This window comes from Arctopsyche grandis, chromosome 7, assembly GCF_051622035.1.
Source record: "Arctopsyche grandis isolate Sample6627 chromosome 7, ASM5162203v2, whole genome shotgun sequence".
Lineage (NCBI taxonomy): Eukaryota > Metazoa > Arthropoda > Insecta > Trichoptera > Hydropsychidae > Arctopsyche > Arctopsyche grandis.
Genome location: NC_135361.1, coordinates 20698736 through 20717031, shown reverse-complemented (window position 1 = coordinate 20717031; position 18296 = coordinate 20698736). Strand labels below are relative to the sequence as shown.

At 34.5% G+C, this 18296-nt stretch overlaps 1 protein-coding gene across 2 annotated transcripts in view; it reads left to right on the top strand.

Annotated features, from left to right (window-relative positions):
• Positions 1-15818, top strand: part of LOC143914380 (fibroblast growth factor receptor homolog 1-like) — a 105523-nt gene extending 89705 nt beyond the window's left edge. The window contains exons 3-15 of one of the 2 annotated variants that reach the window (XM_077434578.1): positions 5197-5344; positions 5424-5575; positions 5701-6057; positions 6130-6318; positions 6904-7079; positions 7490-7619; positions 12725-12978; positions 13051-13291; positions 13384-13573; positions 13647-13767; positions 13851-14044; positions 14129-14266; positions 14340-15818. In XM_077434578.1, the coding sequence (XP_077290704.1) occupies positions 5197-5344; positions 5424-5575; positions 5701-6057; positions 6130-6318; positions 6904-7079; positions 7490-7619; positions 12725-12978; positions 13051-13291; positions 13384-13573; positions 13647-13767; positions 13851-14044; positions 14129-14266; positions 14340-14544 (2495 nt within the window). In that variant the 3' untranslated portion in view covers positions 14545-15818. The remainder of the gene's footprint in view (positions 1-5196; positions 5345-5423; positions 5576-5700; positions 6058-6129; positions 6319-6903; positions 7080-7489; positions 7620-12724; positions 12979-13050; positions 13292-13383; positions 13574-13646; positions 13768-13850; positions 14045-14128; positions 14267-14339) is intronic. The other variant, XM_077434579.1, reaches the window with a different exon arrangement.
• Positions 15819-18296: the final 2478 nt, after the last annotated feature.

The following is an 18296-nucleotide window of genomic DNA, read 5'->3' as shown; positions in this document are numbered from 1 at the left end:
GGCCGGTGGCTGCTGTTGTGTCTCTCTTTCATCACACTCCTTTATTGCCCAAGGTATTTGTTGTAAGTATGAATGATTGCCATCATAAACTTGCTCGATACTTCCATGCCGACTGTGTACATCTTCATATGCAAATATAATAATTTATTAGCGCTATATTTTCAAAAGCAGTTCTATAAGTGTAGCGATATAACATGATCTTATTTAAAACACACAGTTCATGTAATATATTAGTGTTGAAGTTACATATTATTAAGCTAGCATAGTTTTGGGCTTGTCACGACAAAAGATCCACAGACATATTGTCCGGTGATTCCCATATTTGAAGAAATATAGAAGAAGCGTCTCGAAATCTTCTAGGGTCCATCGGTTTTGCCGCCTTTCCCAAGTTTCCTTAAATAAATACACAATAAGATCGTACGAATCAGCAATGATATGAAGATAGAGTCCTTTTACACGTCCCGTGCCGTACTTTTGATTGTGTTCTTACCGTAAAAATTCAGATATACCGAATCGTACGTATTTTTATTAGATGGTTTTGCAAATGCAAAATAAAAACACTGGCATAATTATGTAGTTTATGCCGTCGCGATCTTGTGTTTTCGGTGATATTTTATCCTTGTATTGACATAGGTTTAACACTAATCGATAGCGGTGATTCCCATATTTGAAGAAATGTAGGAGAAACTTCGCGAAATAATAACATCGTACAAATTAACAACTATATGAAGATACACCTCTCACAGCTGGAAACTACGAGCATGTGTATACCGTACGATTCAGTTTGCTTGCGCCTTAAAAATCCAACTGACCGTTGAACAACAGAACGCCCACAAACAAAATTCGATGAATCTATTTTATTCTAGAAATTAATTAATGGTATGTAATTGTGGATAACTAATACCTAGAACTATCTGCACATCAATGTTCGGCTGAAATTATATCGTGGAACCAGTTTTGGGGACAAATCGCTTTGTGATTTTTATGTATACATACATAGAACTGCAGTGCAGTATTTGTTACTTCAATACATTAAGAAGACAAAAGAAATTCCTGTACAATTGTTAGTACTTGTACACATACTTTTAAATGTATTGTTAATGCTCTTGCAATTATTGTTGGTGTCACTTTGAAATTTTCAAAGAATACGCATTATATTATATATACGGAGACCTCAACCTTTTCCTGCTACCTGCGGGCTTGTTATTTATTTTTATTTAAAGTCAATAAATTACGTACATATCGATGGTATGTAAGTTTTAATACAAACACTTTCTAATGTTAGATTTGAAGTTATGCCGAGTGTTGAAGACGTGTGTACAAAAATTTTAATTGATTTTGAAGTTGGACACTCAAAGTAACTGTTGAGTACCGCTGTCGTGAATGGGTCTCAAAGACGTAAATTTTCATCAGTTGAACACGTGCAAACGCTTTGGGCTTTAGCAAACCCCTCCCCGTGTGTGTTCAATGGTCAATTTTGGAATTTCGAAGTGTGATTTTGTGACTGCTGTTTTCCATAATGAAGAGACCCTTGTTTTTCTAGGACCATTCATTTATTATTGAACAGACACTTGAGCGACCTTTTTTTGTGAATTCTCAACGGCAGATGAGCACTAGGCGTTTCCCGCCTAAAGTCAACGAATTCAATACAACTTCAAATTATATTACACTTGAACATTGGTACTTTCAGTGGTTTCAGCCCGACATTTCTTTGAATGCGTACGTGACTTCTGAGTTTGGACAATACTAACGATATAAAATTCAATCGTGCCATAATAAAATTCATTTGTTGTATTTTTATTCCAACTGACAGAAGCATCGACGATACCATCCTTGGACTTCCACTTGGTGTCCATACGATTATGGGTATCTTTGCCCGAAGATGTGCATGCCTTTAGCATACATATGGCATACCATATACCGTTAAATTTTTTCGGGATACATTAAAAAGTCTCTTTCTATCATTCGAAAGTATTATTGTCTACTATTATTATCACTGGATAAGTTCATATGTATCGTAAATCAATAGTCTCAGTGTCAGCCAATTTTTGATATTATCAGTGTGTCGTAATAAGTTATTAATTCATTCTTAAGTCATTATCATCCTGTGCTGGATGAAGACCTCTCCAACACGCTTCCATTCGTCTGTATTTTGATCTCATCCCACATATTTTTCTAATTTCATCCACCCATCTCCTCTGCGGCCTTCCTGCCACCCTTTTATATTTTCTCGGGTTCTATTTGAGCACTTCTTTCGTCAGTCCTTCTAGCTACATGACTCGCCCATCGCCAATTAACTTTCTTTACATTCACAATTACATCGACCAACTTTGTCAAAATTACACTCATGTATTCCGTTTTTTTTTATCTCTCCTCGTTATGCCAAGCATACAGAGTTCCATATTTCTTTGAGTGCATTGAACCTTAGTGCTAAAACACACAGCAAGGAACGTGGCACATGGCTTTTTTAGATAATTTTAAACATGCGAAAAGAATGGGGCATGCCCAGCACATATTCATGGCACACCTAGCACACACCGTCCCAAAATCACCCCCTGGAGTGTTTTCGGTAAAATTGAATCCGTGTATTTATTCTTACTTGACAGTGATCGATAACGGTGTATCCCATATTTGAAGAAATGTAAACCCCCCACAGCGGGGAGCCAAGCACACAACGTGCCGTACTTCCCTGTGTGATTTCGCCCTTATGCAGCATTCTGACGTTCAATGCCTTCATCATTCAATCATTCTGAGTTTCATACGTCATCATGCTGCACGGGAAGACACGATAAGTACAATCATATTAACATTTGGTTGTTCTAAATAATACTGATGTGGTATAATTTTGAATAATCTTTGAAATAATTACTGTCAAGTCATTGAAGTACAATTTCAATCTAATGGTGACATACAAGTTGTACGAAATAGTATTTTTCTCGTACATTATGTCTTATACATATACTAAAACTATCTTCAAATGTCCCCGGAAAGCTGTGGTGGGTGCTAATTAGCAAAATTTGCGAGAAGTCAAATAAGGAGGGTGTTTCAGAATAGATAACATTCGTGGCTTTGGGTGTGTTTGCTATATGGGCAGATGTGGCGGAAGTAAATTTAAATTGCTTGCATATTTTGCGGGTCCTTGTTATTATAATTTATGCTCCTTGTGTTCGCCAAGCATCAAAAATGCATATAAATTAAGATTTAAATTTATATTCAGTTTTGCTTTGAATAACTACATACTTTCATTGTAACTATTTGTTCATTCAATGCGAGGTTGTGTAATTGAATCTAACACATTAGATATGTATATAGGAAGAATTTGGTCACACTAATGTACAAACCGTTGTATTTATTTGTGAAACAGCTTGACGTTGAACGTTGAAGACGTTTAAAAATGCCAAAGACACGGTTTGGTTTCCTCGTGAGCCACACACGTGTTGCTCATATGTTGTTGTTTTCAATGTCCACATCTTTTGGCGTATACCTGTGTGTATCCTTCGTGAAATTCTTGCGCATTTGATGGGACCGGGAAAATTTACATTCATTATTTCAGAGTTGGATATTATGGATTTGATTACAGATTTACACGTCTGCTCCGCCGAGAGCACCTGATGGTCTGGCGCGGTTATATTTGAACCTGTCGATTGATACCATCCGCGCTTCAACTTGTGTATACTTTTCTGTTGTATACATTTACTAAAAAAGTCGAAAACTTCGATTCATTAATTATTTTAAATCGTGGATGTTTGAAACGTTCGGTTTTTTTTTTTTGATGAAGAGAGAAAGACGTGTTCGTCCCGCTAGAAATGCATTTGTTTCCCGAGCAGGTAGTAAGCATATACCTCGAGTGCAGCTGCATGCATTATTTCACATTTAGCTGACTGACGACTATTTAAAAATACGATTCCATTCGTTCACTTATGAATATTGGCCATGTGTTTAAACTGGCGAAATCGTTAGTTCAGAGCAGGTCAAAGCATTGTGAAGTATTAAAATATATACATACATATGTATATTTTAAGATTACCATTTTTTTCAAATTGAACACCAGGACATTTTATCAAAAAATATATTTTTTTCTAAATACTTACATTGTTAAAAACTAGCAAATTGAATGTAATACACTAATATGCAGACATGCGGCTTTTTTATGGCCACGACTGTATGTATATATTGTAAGTGATAATTTTTTTTCTGATTCAATAACTGATTCAAATTGTTCTTATCGATTAGAAAACAGTTTTAACATTCAATATTGCGTTTTATCACAGGACCACATATTGTTCATCGAAGAAAAATGTCCTCCGGCAGATGCATATGTTCCTGGTAAACAAAGACAATATTTGTCTAATTTGCCAATATTTTTGCAGTCGACAATATTTTCACTGAAGGTTTTGTGTATTTGAAATTCATCTATTAGATAAAAAAGTGTACTGGTTTTATCACACGACTTACCAGGACAGGTACTTAAAAAAAACCAGTACTGTGCTGGTAAAAACGAATGGTTACCTTAGTATATTGTAAATTTGACTGATACTTGTTTTTTATATTATAATTAGTACATGTTTGTTTTATCTCACGTTTGATCTAGCATAAATGTTCCCAATATATATACATATGTATATGATTTTTACCAGTGGGCCTGGTTTTATCAATTCTCGTTAAATGAAATCTTCGTTTCTATATTTGAATGTACGTAGTTTGTCATCAATTTTGAATAAGATTTATAATTATATGTTTATTACAGCTATGTATGTATATGCACATGTATGTAATGAAACCAAAACCTTTTAAATTGAAAATTCTAAGATAATAATTTTATTAAAAAATAATTATGCATTGAATTAAAAGTTGAGATATGTAAGTCCTAATATAGTAGAAATATAGGAAAAAGTTTCTGGAATGATTACTATGATGATCCTAGTACCTGCCGACAAGTATAGAAACTAGTCAAATATAATTATTTGGTGGCAAAAATGCCTTTTTCAATTATTGTCTTGATACAATTCGAATTTTCAAACTTAATGAAAAATCTCGATTGAATTCCATACAATTAAAAAGTACTATTTCAATAGCTATGTATTAGCATAAAGGAATATCGAATGAAATATTATCATCATTGACATCCTATTTGCATAGGATGGAAAATATAATCTTTTATGAATGCGTAATTCATTTGGTCTTCATTGGTTTCAGATTCGCACAACATGGTGGAAGAAGTTGCCGGTGGCCAGCAGCTTCAATTAAGATGTGGTGCACCTTTGACCAAGTCTTCAATCATTAAATGGTATAAAGATAAATCGGAAGTTAGATCATCAAGAAGAATTAAAGTGCAGAAGACTTTGTAAGTGTAGAATAATAATATGGCAATTCAAGTCCTGTCAATTGACGCACATTATAATTAGTTTGTTTTACATTTTTAGACTAAAATTCAAGCTTTTATTACCACGAGACGCTGCAACATATTCGTGTGTAATTTTGAATAGTAATGAAGATGACACAAAGTACAGTAGGAATATCACTATCAAATTCTTCGAAGAAAATCCGTCAGAAGATTTACAAGACGTATTGGAAGGTATGTTCATTGTGCTATAATTTAATTTTAATAAAACAATTGTATGTATCTATTACACTAATAATAAGTAAAAATTAAATTTTATATTTCATATGTATCATTTTGACATTCTGTATCATTTTCAGGGTATCAAGCCGATACTGACATTCCGAGGAGAAGTCAATTGCCCATCCTCTCTCAGCGAAAACTTTCACACTCTACTTCATTAACCGAAACAACAGACGAAAGCTTCAATTACGACAACGATGATCAAACGATCGACGAGAATGACAAAACTCATTATGTTCCTAACAGAGATACCGTTCACCAAGACGTCGTTGATCACAGACATGATTCAATAGATCATGACAATAAAAATGTACCTGGATACGTTGATACGACAATAAATGAGACACAGCCACGGTTCAAGAATCCAGAGAAGATGTATTCTATATTGGTAAAGCCCGCTGGAAACTACATAAGACTTCGGTGTGCAGCTGAAGGTAAATAAAGTTTCTATTTAAACACCATCTAAGAATTTTCGTTATGTGAGTTGAATTTATTTATTTTTATAGGAAATCCTTATCCAAACATCACTTGGTTAAAAAACGATGTCATCCCACTCCGAGAGCTCGGTGTAATTAAATATTCGCGTTGGACAATGACACTTGAAGATCTTGTAACCAAGGATAGTGGAAATTATACATGTTTAATTTGCAATAAATTCGGATGTATCGATTTCACATTCAAATTGGATGTAATTGGTAAGTAATTTTTGACATAAAATTAAAATTGTTATTGCTGATGGTAAAAAATGATTAACCTGAATATGTACATATATTAGAGCGCTTTCCATCTAAGCCCTACATCAAAGAGGGATTTCCCAGGAATAAAACCGTGTTGATTAGTTCGAATGTCACCTTAACGTGTCCGTTGATGTCTGATTTGGAAGCACATTTAGAATGGTATAAAGTTTTCAATGTGACTTTTGACGAGGAAGATGTGACCCCAAACGGAACTTTGTTTCAGGTATTATATAGGAGTGGGTTCGAGGTTCTGTTTTAATTAGGAATGAAGCGGTGGTGGAAAATATAAAATAAGATTTATGCACTTGATAGTTTCATTTTATTCATAGGAACATTACTTACTACTTATTATATGTAAATGTGTATTTCATGTAACATGTTTTGGTGACGGATTCTATCTTTCAATACTTTTGTTATTACAATACATGTAACCTGCTTTAGCAATACTTGAAAGTAGGAATGAAAATTCCACTTTAAAGATGTCTCACTATGTTTTATCGCTTTTTTAGGGGATATGAAATTTATTATAATGTTGTTTTATAGAGCGTTTGAATCACAAGCCGGTGCTGACACAAGCACCTAAAAATCAAACAAAAATCATTGGCGAAAATGCTACTTTTAATTGTGAAGTTTTGTCTGATCTTCACGCTTCCATCTATTGGATGAAGGCTCCTCGATATTATGAAGACCTCAACAAGACTGTTCCTATTAGGGTGGAGGTACATTTTCTTTTGGTGTTGGATTTTCTATCTTAATACTGTTGCATGATATTTTTAAATAACTTTCATATACATACTTCAAAATACTGTTAATTATACTATTCTTCTTTTGCATGTGCGTATAAATATACATATATAAAAGTGACACAACTTTAAAAAATGAATTTTTCTTAAATAATGGAAAAAAATGTTGAAACTGCTGTAAACATTCAAGTATCTATAATACATTTCAATTTGACTGAACATTATTATTATTGATTATATTATCGGCAAAAAGAAGATACTCTTCCAACACGACAAAGTTTTGAAAAAAGTTTGTTTTTTAGTTGTGCTATTTTCCCCGGGGTGTGATATGTATACAGGAAATTTATTTATATTTCGTTATTTAAAATAATTTTATGATATTTTAGACACAAACTGATAATACTGAAGTTTTGGAACTCACTAATGTCACGTTGCAAGATGAAGGCTGGTATGTTTGTATTGCCGGAAATGTTTTGGGTCGAACAATATCCAGAGCCTATTTAACTGTTTTGGAATGTAAGTATCAAACTAATTACACTCATCTTTCATCATCCTTCAATTTACAATGTTTTAGCGGTTTTTTTACAAGTCGAATCACATCTTTAATTTATTCCTTGTGACTCTTTAACAAATTGAACGAACTAATTAACATGAAATTGAAACGATATTTGAAGAACCAGATTGATTAGATCCAGGGCCGTCTCAAAAGTGTAGCAGACTAGGCACAATCATTTTTTAATTTTATATTATAAAATCTAAAAAAAATTGCTTTTACTTAGCTGTAACTTGAGAGGCGTTAACCAATTCGTCGCCATAAGCGCACCGGTGCGCACTCCTTCGTATTTAATCACTAGAAGATCGAAAGTTACAACTATCGCTGCTTGTCATTACATACATACATAATATACATATGTAAGTGAAATAAAAAATAATAATCGATTAAACAGTATTTTTACATACATATTAGTGAGTATTTTTTACATACATGTCCGTTTGGGACTGGTGTCGTGAGCGCGTATCGGACACACGTGTCCGCTTGAGATCGAAGCGGTTAAGTTCTATGGCTGGAAATTCATTAGAAGAATGAAATTTCGTGTGCCGTAGATTCTTTATGAGATGTGTCATTGCGGACGAAACACACGTGTTTCGTTTATTGCTAACACGTGTTAGCGATAACACTGTTCGACACGAAAAATGGTTCAGAGACGAGATATGACTTTTCTTATAGATATATGCCCAGTGAACACGAATCTGGTAATAAAAAATGTTGATTGGCTCGAGATTCGGAGATGTGTTTTTTAAATCGCGCGATTCTTCTATATCTTGGTGTTGTTCGGTCGATGTCTCAAAATCTGTCAATTTCCTGTTCAAAATGAATATTGGAATCTATAGTCGGGTATTTTATCTTTCATTTGTAGTACTTTTCACCTTTCAAATCTCTCTAAGTAGTCGTCCAGTTCAAATCAAAAGTCAAAAGTACGTATTTTCATTTGGGATTTTTTTCCCATTGTTAATACTATTTTACCGATTTAAAATTCAGCACACTTCCAATTAACCATTTTAAACGAAAACAAAAAATAGTGTGGCCAGAACACTATCCCAATAAACATGTTTCAATAGAAATTGCTCAATATAAAATAGTATTAACAGTGTGAAAAAATCCCAAATGAAAATACGTACTTTTGACTTTTGATTTGAACTGGACGACTACTTGGAGAGATTTGAAAGGTGAAAAGTACTACAAATGAAAGATAAAATACCCAACTATAGATTCCAATATTCATTTTGAACAGGAAATTGACAGATTTTGAGACATCGACCGAACAACACCAAGATATAGAAGAATCGCGCGATTTAAAAAACACATCTCCGAATCTCGAGCCAATCAACATTTTTTATTACCAGATTCGTGTTCACTGGGCATATATCTATAAGAAAAGTCATATCTTGTCTCTGAACCAAAAATAGTCGTCATTTGTCGAACAGTGTAATCGGTTGGTTTGTTGTAATTTTTTACTAGTTTGTTTCGAGCTTTCTTCGTGATTTGTTGTATACATATTTTATTGATTAGATATGTGGCAGCCCTAGTGAAATTTTTTGTTCGATCGATTGCGGCTTACCAATTTTTTTTAATACTGAAAATACATATGTGGCGTTGGGACGCGCGGTTTCTACAAACGCGTGGCGATTAAGTGGTTAAATACTATAAAGGCCGGGCCGCACTGTGCGACTTTGTCGGCCGACTAGTTGCGCGACACGAAAAAATGTATGGAAATGTGTGCGACCAACAAGTTGACGGGTGTGGCATGTCCCATCTACCTGCATGCATTGGTCTGGTCGCCCTCAACCAAGTCGCTCGCAAGTCGCACGGTGCGGCCTGGCCCTAAACTGAACTCGCGCCGCCTGTCCCCATGTCTTCAGATCCTTCCGACCTAATTCTACTCATTCTTGGTCATTTCCTAGTTGACAGACCACTGGTTGCGTTACCTCAAGACGATCTGGTCGATCAGCCCAAAGTGAGGATGACATACAAGCAGCAATTGCTGGAGTATTCGATGAAGAATTTAACGCTGGGAGTGTATTACAATTAGGGATTGCAATACCGAAAGTATCGATACCGGTAATATCGGCATTTGACCACCTTAAATAAGCCCTTAGTAATACCGTTATTGAAAAAATAAATACTGATTTTTTTCAAAACGATAACTCCATGGCCAAAAACTACGTAAACGACCAATGCGTATATATGTATTATTTGGCCAGTTTTTTATTTCACCACGTTCATAAGGATTAGTTTTCTATCTCAATATATTTTTTTTATCTAAACGTACTAACTCAAGCGGTAATTGCGATAGAAATGCTTTTGTTGTGTACACATTTTTAACGTGGATAGCGTTGGTGCAAGCGAGATGGCATGTAATCCACCTCACAGAGTACAGCGGTCGGACTGTACACTTGCATTTAACGCGAAGAATATGTAAACAGTTAAATACACATGTATGATATACAAATTGGGCCAAAAGTCACTAGGCCACTTAAAATCCAAATAAATTCTAACAATTAATTAATTATATAATAGACGGCGCGACCCTGTGCACCATTGTTCATTTTTATGGTGAACCTTTTTTTTGCTCTAGCTTTGTAGTTTGCCCTGTTTCCTGGAAAATAGCCCCAAAACGCCCTCTTTCCTGGAAAAAGCACGCTCCACCGCCGATAACTAGTTATTACTAGAGACCAGAGCCACTTTGCGCCGTTCGTTGTTCATTTGCTCTAGCTTCTATCTTTGTACTACAAAGCTAGAGAGCAAAAGAAAAATTAACAATGCAGGGCAAACAATGAACAATGAACGGCGCAAAATGGCTCCGGTCTCTAGTAATTACATTTGAAAATGGTGTAGTGACTTTTGCACTTTGTATGCAGGTGCCTGCACGTGCAGACAATAACAAGATCTATTTATTTTGGTTTTCAAAATGATTTGATTTGATGATTTTGATTTTTAATATGGGAGCGAATATGAAATGTTAGCATATCGCCATTTCACTAAATGTACTACATACTTATTACTTTACCTACATATGTACGTAGTAACAATAAATGAAGTTTTGTGATCATGCGAAAATTCTAACTCGAGACTTTGATCACCGATCCCGTTTTCATAATCTAGAAAAATGTGTGTGTGTAGACTATTAAAACGTGATCAGTGATCGATTCGAGTTCGAATCAGTCAAAATCTCAAGTTAGAATTTTCGCATGATCACAAAACTTCATCTATTGTTACTACGTACATAGATAAAGTAAAAGCACTAGTTTCTACGAAACATTATAATCTTTTATGTATACCTGGGATGTACCTACTTACCAGTTTTGTACACGAATGTGTGTGAATGTATGGGTTTGGCGTAATTTTCAATAAACTTGTTGAAACATGCAAGTGGTGCTCGGGATATCGGAAGTAGTTTTTTTTTATTAAAAATTAATTTAAAAAATATACCGAAAGTATTGGAAATACCGGTATCGTTTTTTTATTTAAATAATGCCGGTATCGGAAATTTCGGTATTGTTGCAATCCCTAATCATCACCATTCGCACCGTGAAGGGAATTATCAGGAGAGCAGTCCAGCGAGTAACTCGATTGCTTATCGAGTAGCATGCAGTAAATTTGTGCAATGCAGTGGTGAACGATTAAAACGTCCCACATTAAGATAGCTTTTCGTGTATTGTGGCCTTTTTTCTAATTCTGTCATTTGTTTATACTGTTCATTTCATTTGTTTATTTGTTTTGTTTATGGTAGATTGGGAAAATTTACGTTGATTAGTTTTGTTTCTTATTATTGTGTTTTTGCTTTTGTTTGTTGTTTTGTTCATTGCCGAAATTATACATAGCTATCAGTATTTTTACATACCTCCTTTACGTTTCACATGGCTTTCGTGTTATTCTAAGGTCACCCCTTTCTGTGGCGAGCGCGAAAAGGAGCTTTTCTAAACTGAATTTAATTAAAACCAATTTAAGATCATCTATTAATCAGGAGCGATTAGACGGTTTGGCTATGATATCCATTGAACGAGACATTTTAAAACATCTCGATATGGAAGAAATGATCAAAAAATAGCATTTGTATACATTGTAAATATAATGTATACAAATGCTATTTTTTTGTAATTTTTCTGGGAATGCTACAGTGCATACATATGTACATACATCTTAAATAATAATTGTTAAATGCGCGCGTGCGTGTGTGTGTGTACACGGTGTACTCGCTGTTAACACCATGATCCGTCTCCAATTTTTATTACATACCTCCTTTACGTTTCACTTACGATTACAATTCAGGAAAAAGTTTGCCTCTTATCCGATCGTTTTCATTCTTTGCCATATTGCTCATTTTGGTCATCAATATAAGTAAATGGAACCTCTGCCATTACGATAGAGATAAAATATCGTATAAGAAGCATTTCAGGTCCGAAGATTTTTAATCTCGGTGACAGTTGGTAGTCATTAATTTTATACATAGATGGCGGTAGTAAAAAAAAAAATATTGGTGTTTTTATTCAAAATAATAATTTTATATACAAATTATACAAGAGGTATGTTTTTAAAACACTTTTTTTTATTATATAATTGTTACAAACCTCCTTTACGTTTCACTTACTATTACAATCAAGAGGACTTTTTCCCCTTGAAATCGTATATCGTGGAGAGAGACGCGGCATATCACTTCGCCCACATGAGTGGCCGAAAAAAACAAAATAATCTTTTTTCAAAAGAATTAAATTTTATATTATTATAATTCTGTTGATCCGAATTGCGATATTTAATTGCGATATTTTACCGAGTGAACAATTATGTGCACACAGGCACTGGATCCACAGTTTCCAATCTAAGAACTTCAAATTTTGTATGTAGAAGGGTTTAGAACTCATGGAAGGTTTTCTCAATTTTTATCCAGACGGGTAACCCTGGCTAGTTAATCTGTAAAATTTAAATATAAATTCAGTGTTAATATAATGCGTATATCTGAAAACCGATGAATTTTGAGTGATGTAATTTATGTGACCACCACTACATATATACGTATGTACATATTTTGAGTGGTTTAATTTAATAATTCTCTTTATTTCAGCATATCCTGTAGAGGCGGAAAAACCGCAACTGCTTTTTGTGAATGTTTTGTCTGTTATACTATTTTCAATGGTAATTTTGGCTACCGGTGTTGTAGTTTGTATTTTCAAAAAATTGAAAAGAGAAAAAATGAAAAAGCATTTGGCCATAGAGACAGCAAGGGCTGTTGTGGTTACACACTGGACAAAAAAAGTTACTGTAGAAAAACAAAATCTTGAAAATGGAAATACAGGCGGGACTGCTTTGGAGCCATTGGTGAGTAACAATTAAATCATTGCGTAAGAAAAACTTTTCAAATACCCAAATTAATTATTTGTTGATTTTCAGCTCATGCCAATCGTCAAAATCGAAAAACAAAAACTGTCACAAGTCCAGAGTAACCAAAATGATCCCATGCTCATTTCTGAATACGAACTACCGGTGGATATAGATTGGGAACTACCCAGGGAAATGTTAGCATTAGGAAAAGTTCTTGGCGAAGGTGAATTCGGAAAGGTAGTAATAGCAGAAGGCAATGGCTTATTAAAGCAAGGCGTTAATTCCGTGGTTGCAGTCAAAATGTTAAAAGGTAAAATGAAAAAAACCTTAACAATAACACAAATTTGGATATAGAATTGTGTATAATATATATTTTTATGAACACATTCACTTTATTTACAGAGGGTCATACAGATGCTGAAATGATGGCATTAGTGTCTGAAATGGAGATGATGAAAATGATTGGCAAGCATATAAACATAATCAATCTTTTGGGATGTTGCACTCAAGGCGGTCCACTGTACGTTATAGTGGAGTATGCTCCTCACGGAAACCTCCGTGAATTTTTAAGAGGTCACAGAACTGGCAACGGGTAAGTCTTATCAAGAGCATAAAATAAATTTGATTTGATTTGATGTTTTTAATAATACAATTGATATTAACAGATATGAACCAGTCATCGGCGGTGACAATATATTAAAAGAAAAGAAAGCGTTGACGCAAAAAGATCTCGTATCATTCTCATATCAAATTGCTAGAGGAATGGAATATCTTGCTTCACGTAGAGTAAGTCTTAAATATGTATATTCTTACCAAGAAGTATTTTTCATGTTTCATTTTTCATATATAATATATAACAATGTTTGCAGTGTATTCACCGTGATTTAGCTGCTCGGAATGTATTGGTGTCGGATGATTTCGTTTTAAAGATTGCTGATTTCGGATTGGCCAAAGATGTACAGTCAAATGAATATTATAGAAAGAAAACAGAAGGAAGATTACCCGTTCGGTGGATGGCACCGGAATCTCTATATCACAAAGTTTTCACCACACAGACTGATGTGTAAGAGTTTTATACTTATTACATGTTATATATCATTTTAACATATTACCACATTATAATTCATATGCGTATCGTTTTCTATAGATGGTCATTTGGAGTACTTTTATGGGAAATAATGACATTAGGAGGTACTCCATATCCCACAGTGCCTGGACAGTACATGTATCAACATTTAAGTACTGGAAATAGAATGGAAAAACCTCCATGCTGTTCTTTAGAAGTGTAAGTTTATACACTGGTCATGCAAGTATCCTGTGTTATTTAGTTTTTACTTTATTATATTTTATTTTTTCAGTTATATGCTTATGAGGGATTGCTGGTCTTTTCAACCATCTGATAGGCCGTCTTTCACCGAGCTCGTAGAGGACTTGGACCGTATCCTTACGATAACGGCAAACCAAGAATATTTAGATTTAGGATTGCCGCAATTGGACACACCGCCATCCAGCTACGATGGCTCTCAAGACGATAGTGAATGTGAATTTCCATTTCTAAGTTAATTCCAAGTTCTCAAAGCGAACCAGACTATTATAAAATAAACCAAAGTGATTTAAAAGTATCTAGTTTTCATTGCTAGACCAAAGATTTATGTTCTAGTGAAAGAGTGCCATATTTTTTGTACTTTTTTCTTTCAATTTGAACTACATATTTGTATAAATTGAATTTTGTATATATGTAGATACTTATTGTATGTATGTTTTTATAAAATACTGAATTTGTTCATATATGTACATAGTGACTTAAGTTGTATATATTTTTTGAAATTTGTTTCTTTCGACCAGTGAATTACTATTGTAATGTTTCAAAATTTGTCATATAAGACTTTTTTTTTCAATTTTTAGTTAAAATGTTTTTATTTTTTTACTTTATTTTATATAATTCTAATATTATTAGATTATATTTGGAAACAATCATATTATTCTTAGCAAATTCATATATTTTTTTTGTTTTGAAAATGTTTACTTGGAAATTAAAAAATGTAAATTCACAAGTCATGTTGCATAGCTTTTCTGTTTACAAGGTTTTTTTTTCAGTATTTTTATCCTTGTAAGTTATCTGTACATGTATGAAACCGTATACAAATATTTTTCCTTTGGTTCAAAGACCAAATTGTAGATATTATTGTATAAATTCTAGTCTTCGATACACATTCACCTAAGACTTTCAGTGTAATGAGATTTATTTTTGTATAGTAGTATGTAAGTTAATTTATTTTTAACGTAATAGTTATTGTTTTAATTATGAGTTTACTCTGGTCTGATGCATTTTATGAACCACTGAATTTATCGATTTTGTAAATAGCGAAATGGTGAATGATTTCATCATATTTTATATTTAGTTTACCAATGTTTTGTACATACTTTAAAAAAATCAGTAATTTATATATTGCTAAAAAATTTGTACGGCTATTTAAAATATTTTTAATTTGGATAATTTTCACGTTTGAATTGTAATGAGTATTTTCTTTTTGTCTTATATCTTATCGATATACAAATACTGTTAATTTCGATTCTAAATTTAAGATACTTATATCGAATCAATAATAAATTAATATTTTTTCAATAAAATTGTTTTGATATACGAATTATATATCAAAAACTGGATTTATAACAGAAACATAACAAGTTAACTGATATCAATAAAATATAATACTGTCCAATGTGTCTTTTATATGGAGTTACATATATCCAAAGTGGAAGCATTTTATATCGACCTTCACTCAATCTAATGTTGCTATTCGATAAGTTTCTTACAAAATAAATAGTACAATGATATTCAATTGTTTTATTTTTTCGTTTTTTCGTAACTCATTGCATTTTTTTTTAAATAAATATTTACATGTGAAATTTTAATTGTATTAAATACTAGCAGTTTTTACTTTGCGTTGCTCGGGATCCTAGATTAATGAAGATATACTTTAGATAAATGGAGTCATATAGCAACCTATCGGATACATATATACATCGTTTGAGTTTTATATATATTATTTTCATTTTATTTTATTTCAAATATAAGGCTTGACAGGAAGACCTCAAAGCACTTTCTTAGGCAATTAATCACAAACAATGCAGTATTTTTATTACATAAATCACTATTTCGAAAAGTTCAAGAACACGAAATTAACAATTAATTAATTAATCAATCCATTGAGACATCTATGGATTTAGACTTGTACATATATTTATACAAATTATACATACATTAAATACAGAAGATTTGTGACAGCAGGTAGGATAATATTTTTATGCCAATTTTGAGGAACCGTTTCAACAATGATCAGATAAAATTGGCAAACGATCTAATAAAAAACGATCGACTTGGAATCACAAATATCCAAGTCTAACCAGCAGTATATTAAAGACTAGCCCGGGATCGAACCCAATAATCTTTTGGTGCTAAACATAAATGCAACCACTGAGCCATACTGCTGGCTAAGGCTTCCAATCCCGGGATCCCGGTGTTTTCTGGTACCGTGAATCCCGGTGCTAAAACTAGTCTGAATACTGGGATTACGGTGCTGGCAGAAATTTCTTTAAAAATATTATTTTTACAAAAATAATATGGAAAAAACATAAAACAACATTATATAATGAACAATGATGGGATTAGCATAGTCCAGTTGTTTGCTTTAACCCGTTTTGACGCAGGCTTGCCGTTTCCACGAAATGGTATGAACGGCCTGTATTGTGTCGTAGATATTGTACTCAACCGCAATGATATTTGATGCATATTTTGTCTGATTCGAACTCAGAATCGATCACTGATCACGTTTTCATGATCTAGAAAACTGTGTATTGTGTGTCAGTGTATTTTGGGGTTTTTTTGAACACCGTTCGTCCAATCGAACTGAAGCTTAGTATCGGTTACTAAAATTATTATCGATACGACGTAAATTTTTTCAGTTTATTAAGTTGACTGGAAATGGTACCTCCCGTGATAGGTGTCCTCTTATTTTAAGTTTTTGAATTCAATTATCTGCCAAATCGGACTGAATTTTTTTTAGTTGTAATAGAAATTATTAATATTGAAGAGTATTCAGAGGTAAGTGGAGTCAGGTCGAGGTACAAGAAAACACGCAGGAAGGTTCCAAGTCTTTATTAGCTGCTCGTCAGGTGGAGGCCAGGATCCGAATGCCACCGTTCGAGAGCGCACCATACTTATAAAGAATCAGCGCTCAGCGCATACACGTATTACATTACAGTCATTGGTCGAGGAGTCTGGCGCAGCCATTGGCCGCAACGCCCGACTCCACCATTGGTCGGCGTCACCGGTCTACGGGCGTCTCTCTTAATAACTTTACAATATTGTTACGTACGCCGTGGATTGAGCGAATTGTACTTAGACCAACGGATATCTGTTATCGGATTAACTAAATGCATGCACTTACTTCCAAAGATTATATCTGGACTCTAAGTGCATTTAGGCTAAACAATGACCGATATTAGTTATTTCTCAGAATCGGTACGGGGAGACCCAATATCGGGGAAATACATATCCGAATACGTGACTATACAACAGGTAAACAGATTAGGCGTCCTGAGAGATCTACCCTTTATAAGGCGGTACGTAGCCGATATAATTCATTCTGGACGGAGCAGTGACCGTGCGTGTATCTCCTGAATCATCAATAAATGCTGTGAAACGACTGTTGGCCTTTTACTTGGATCCTCCACCCACCCCTACGCAACACTGGTTGTCAGAAGTGGGATCCAAGATGGGCCGTGAAACAAAGTCACCAGCGAAGGAAGAGAAGCTACAGCGAAGCCATCCTCGGGAGCTGTAGGAGAGAGTTCGAGCCATGGAGACACGAAACAAAAAAATGCAGTTTTCACTGCAACACACAGAATCGGTCATCACATTTTCGGTTGTCGAATTGCAGTTATCACTGCAACTCGACTTTGACATTATCGGCGGTGGCCGCCGATAATTCATCGGGATGACGGAAGGAGGTTACGAAACGGGAGGTTTCGTACAAGTGCTGCCGGGAGAGGACAACTTGGGGCGCTGTCAAGGGCAACATCGAGGAGCAGCATCCGGCAATTGCAGAGTCATCCAAAGGGCGACCGGGACAAGTGCAGTTCACCGGTCCACTTACGCCGCAAGTACCAAGAATTAGCGGCTGTTGGGGACGACGATCCACGGGAAAGCATCGTCGTCAGAAGAGGAGCGGAGAGCAGGAATGCGGAGGAGCAAGAATTCATCGGGATGACGGAAGGAGGTTACGAAACGGGAGGTTTCGTACAAGTGCTGC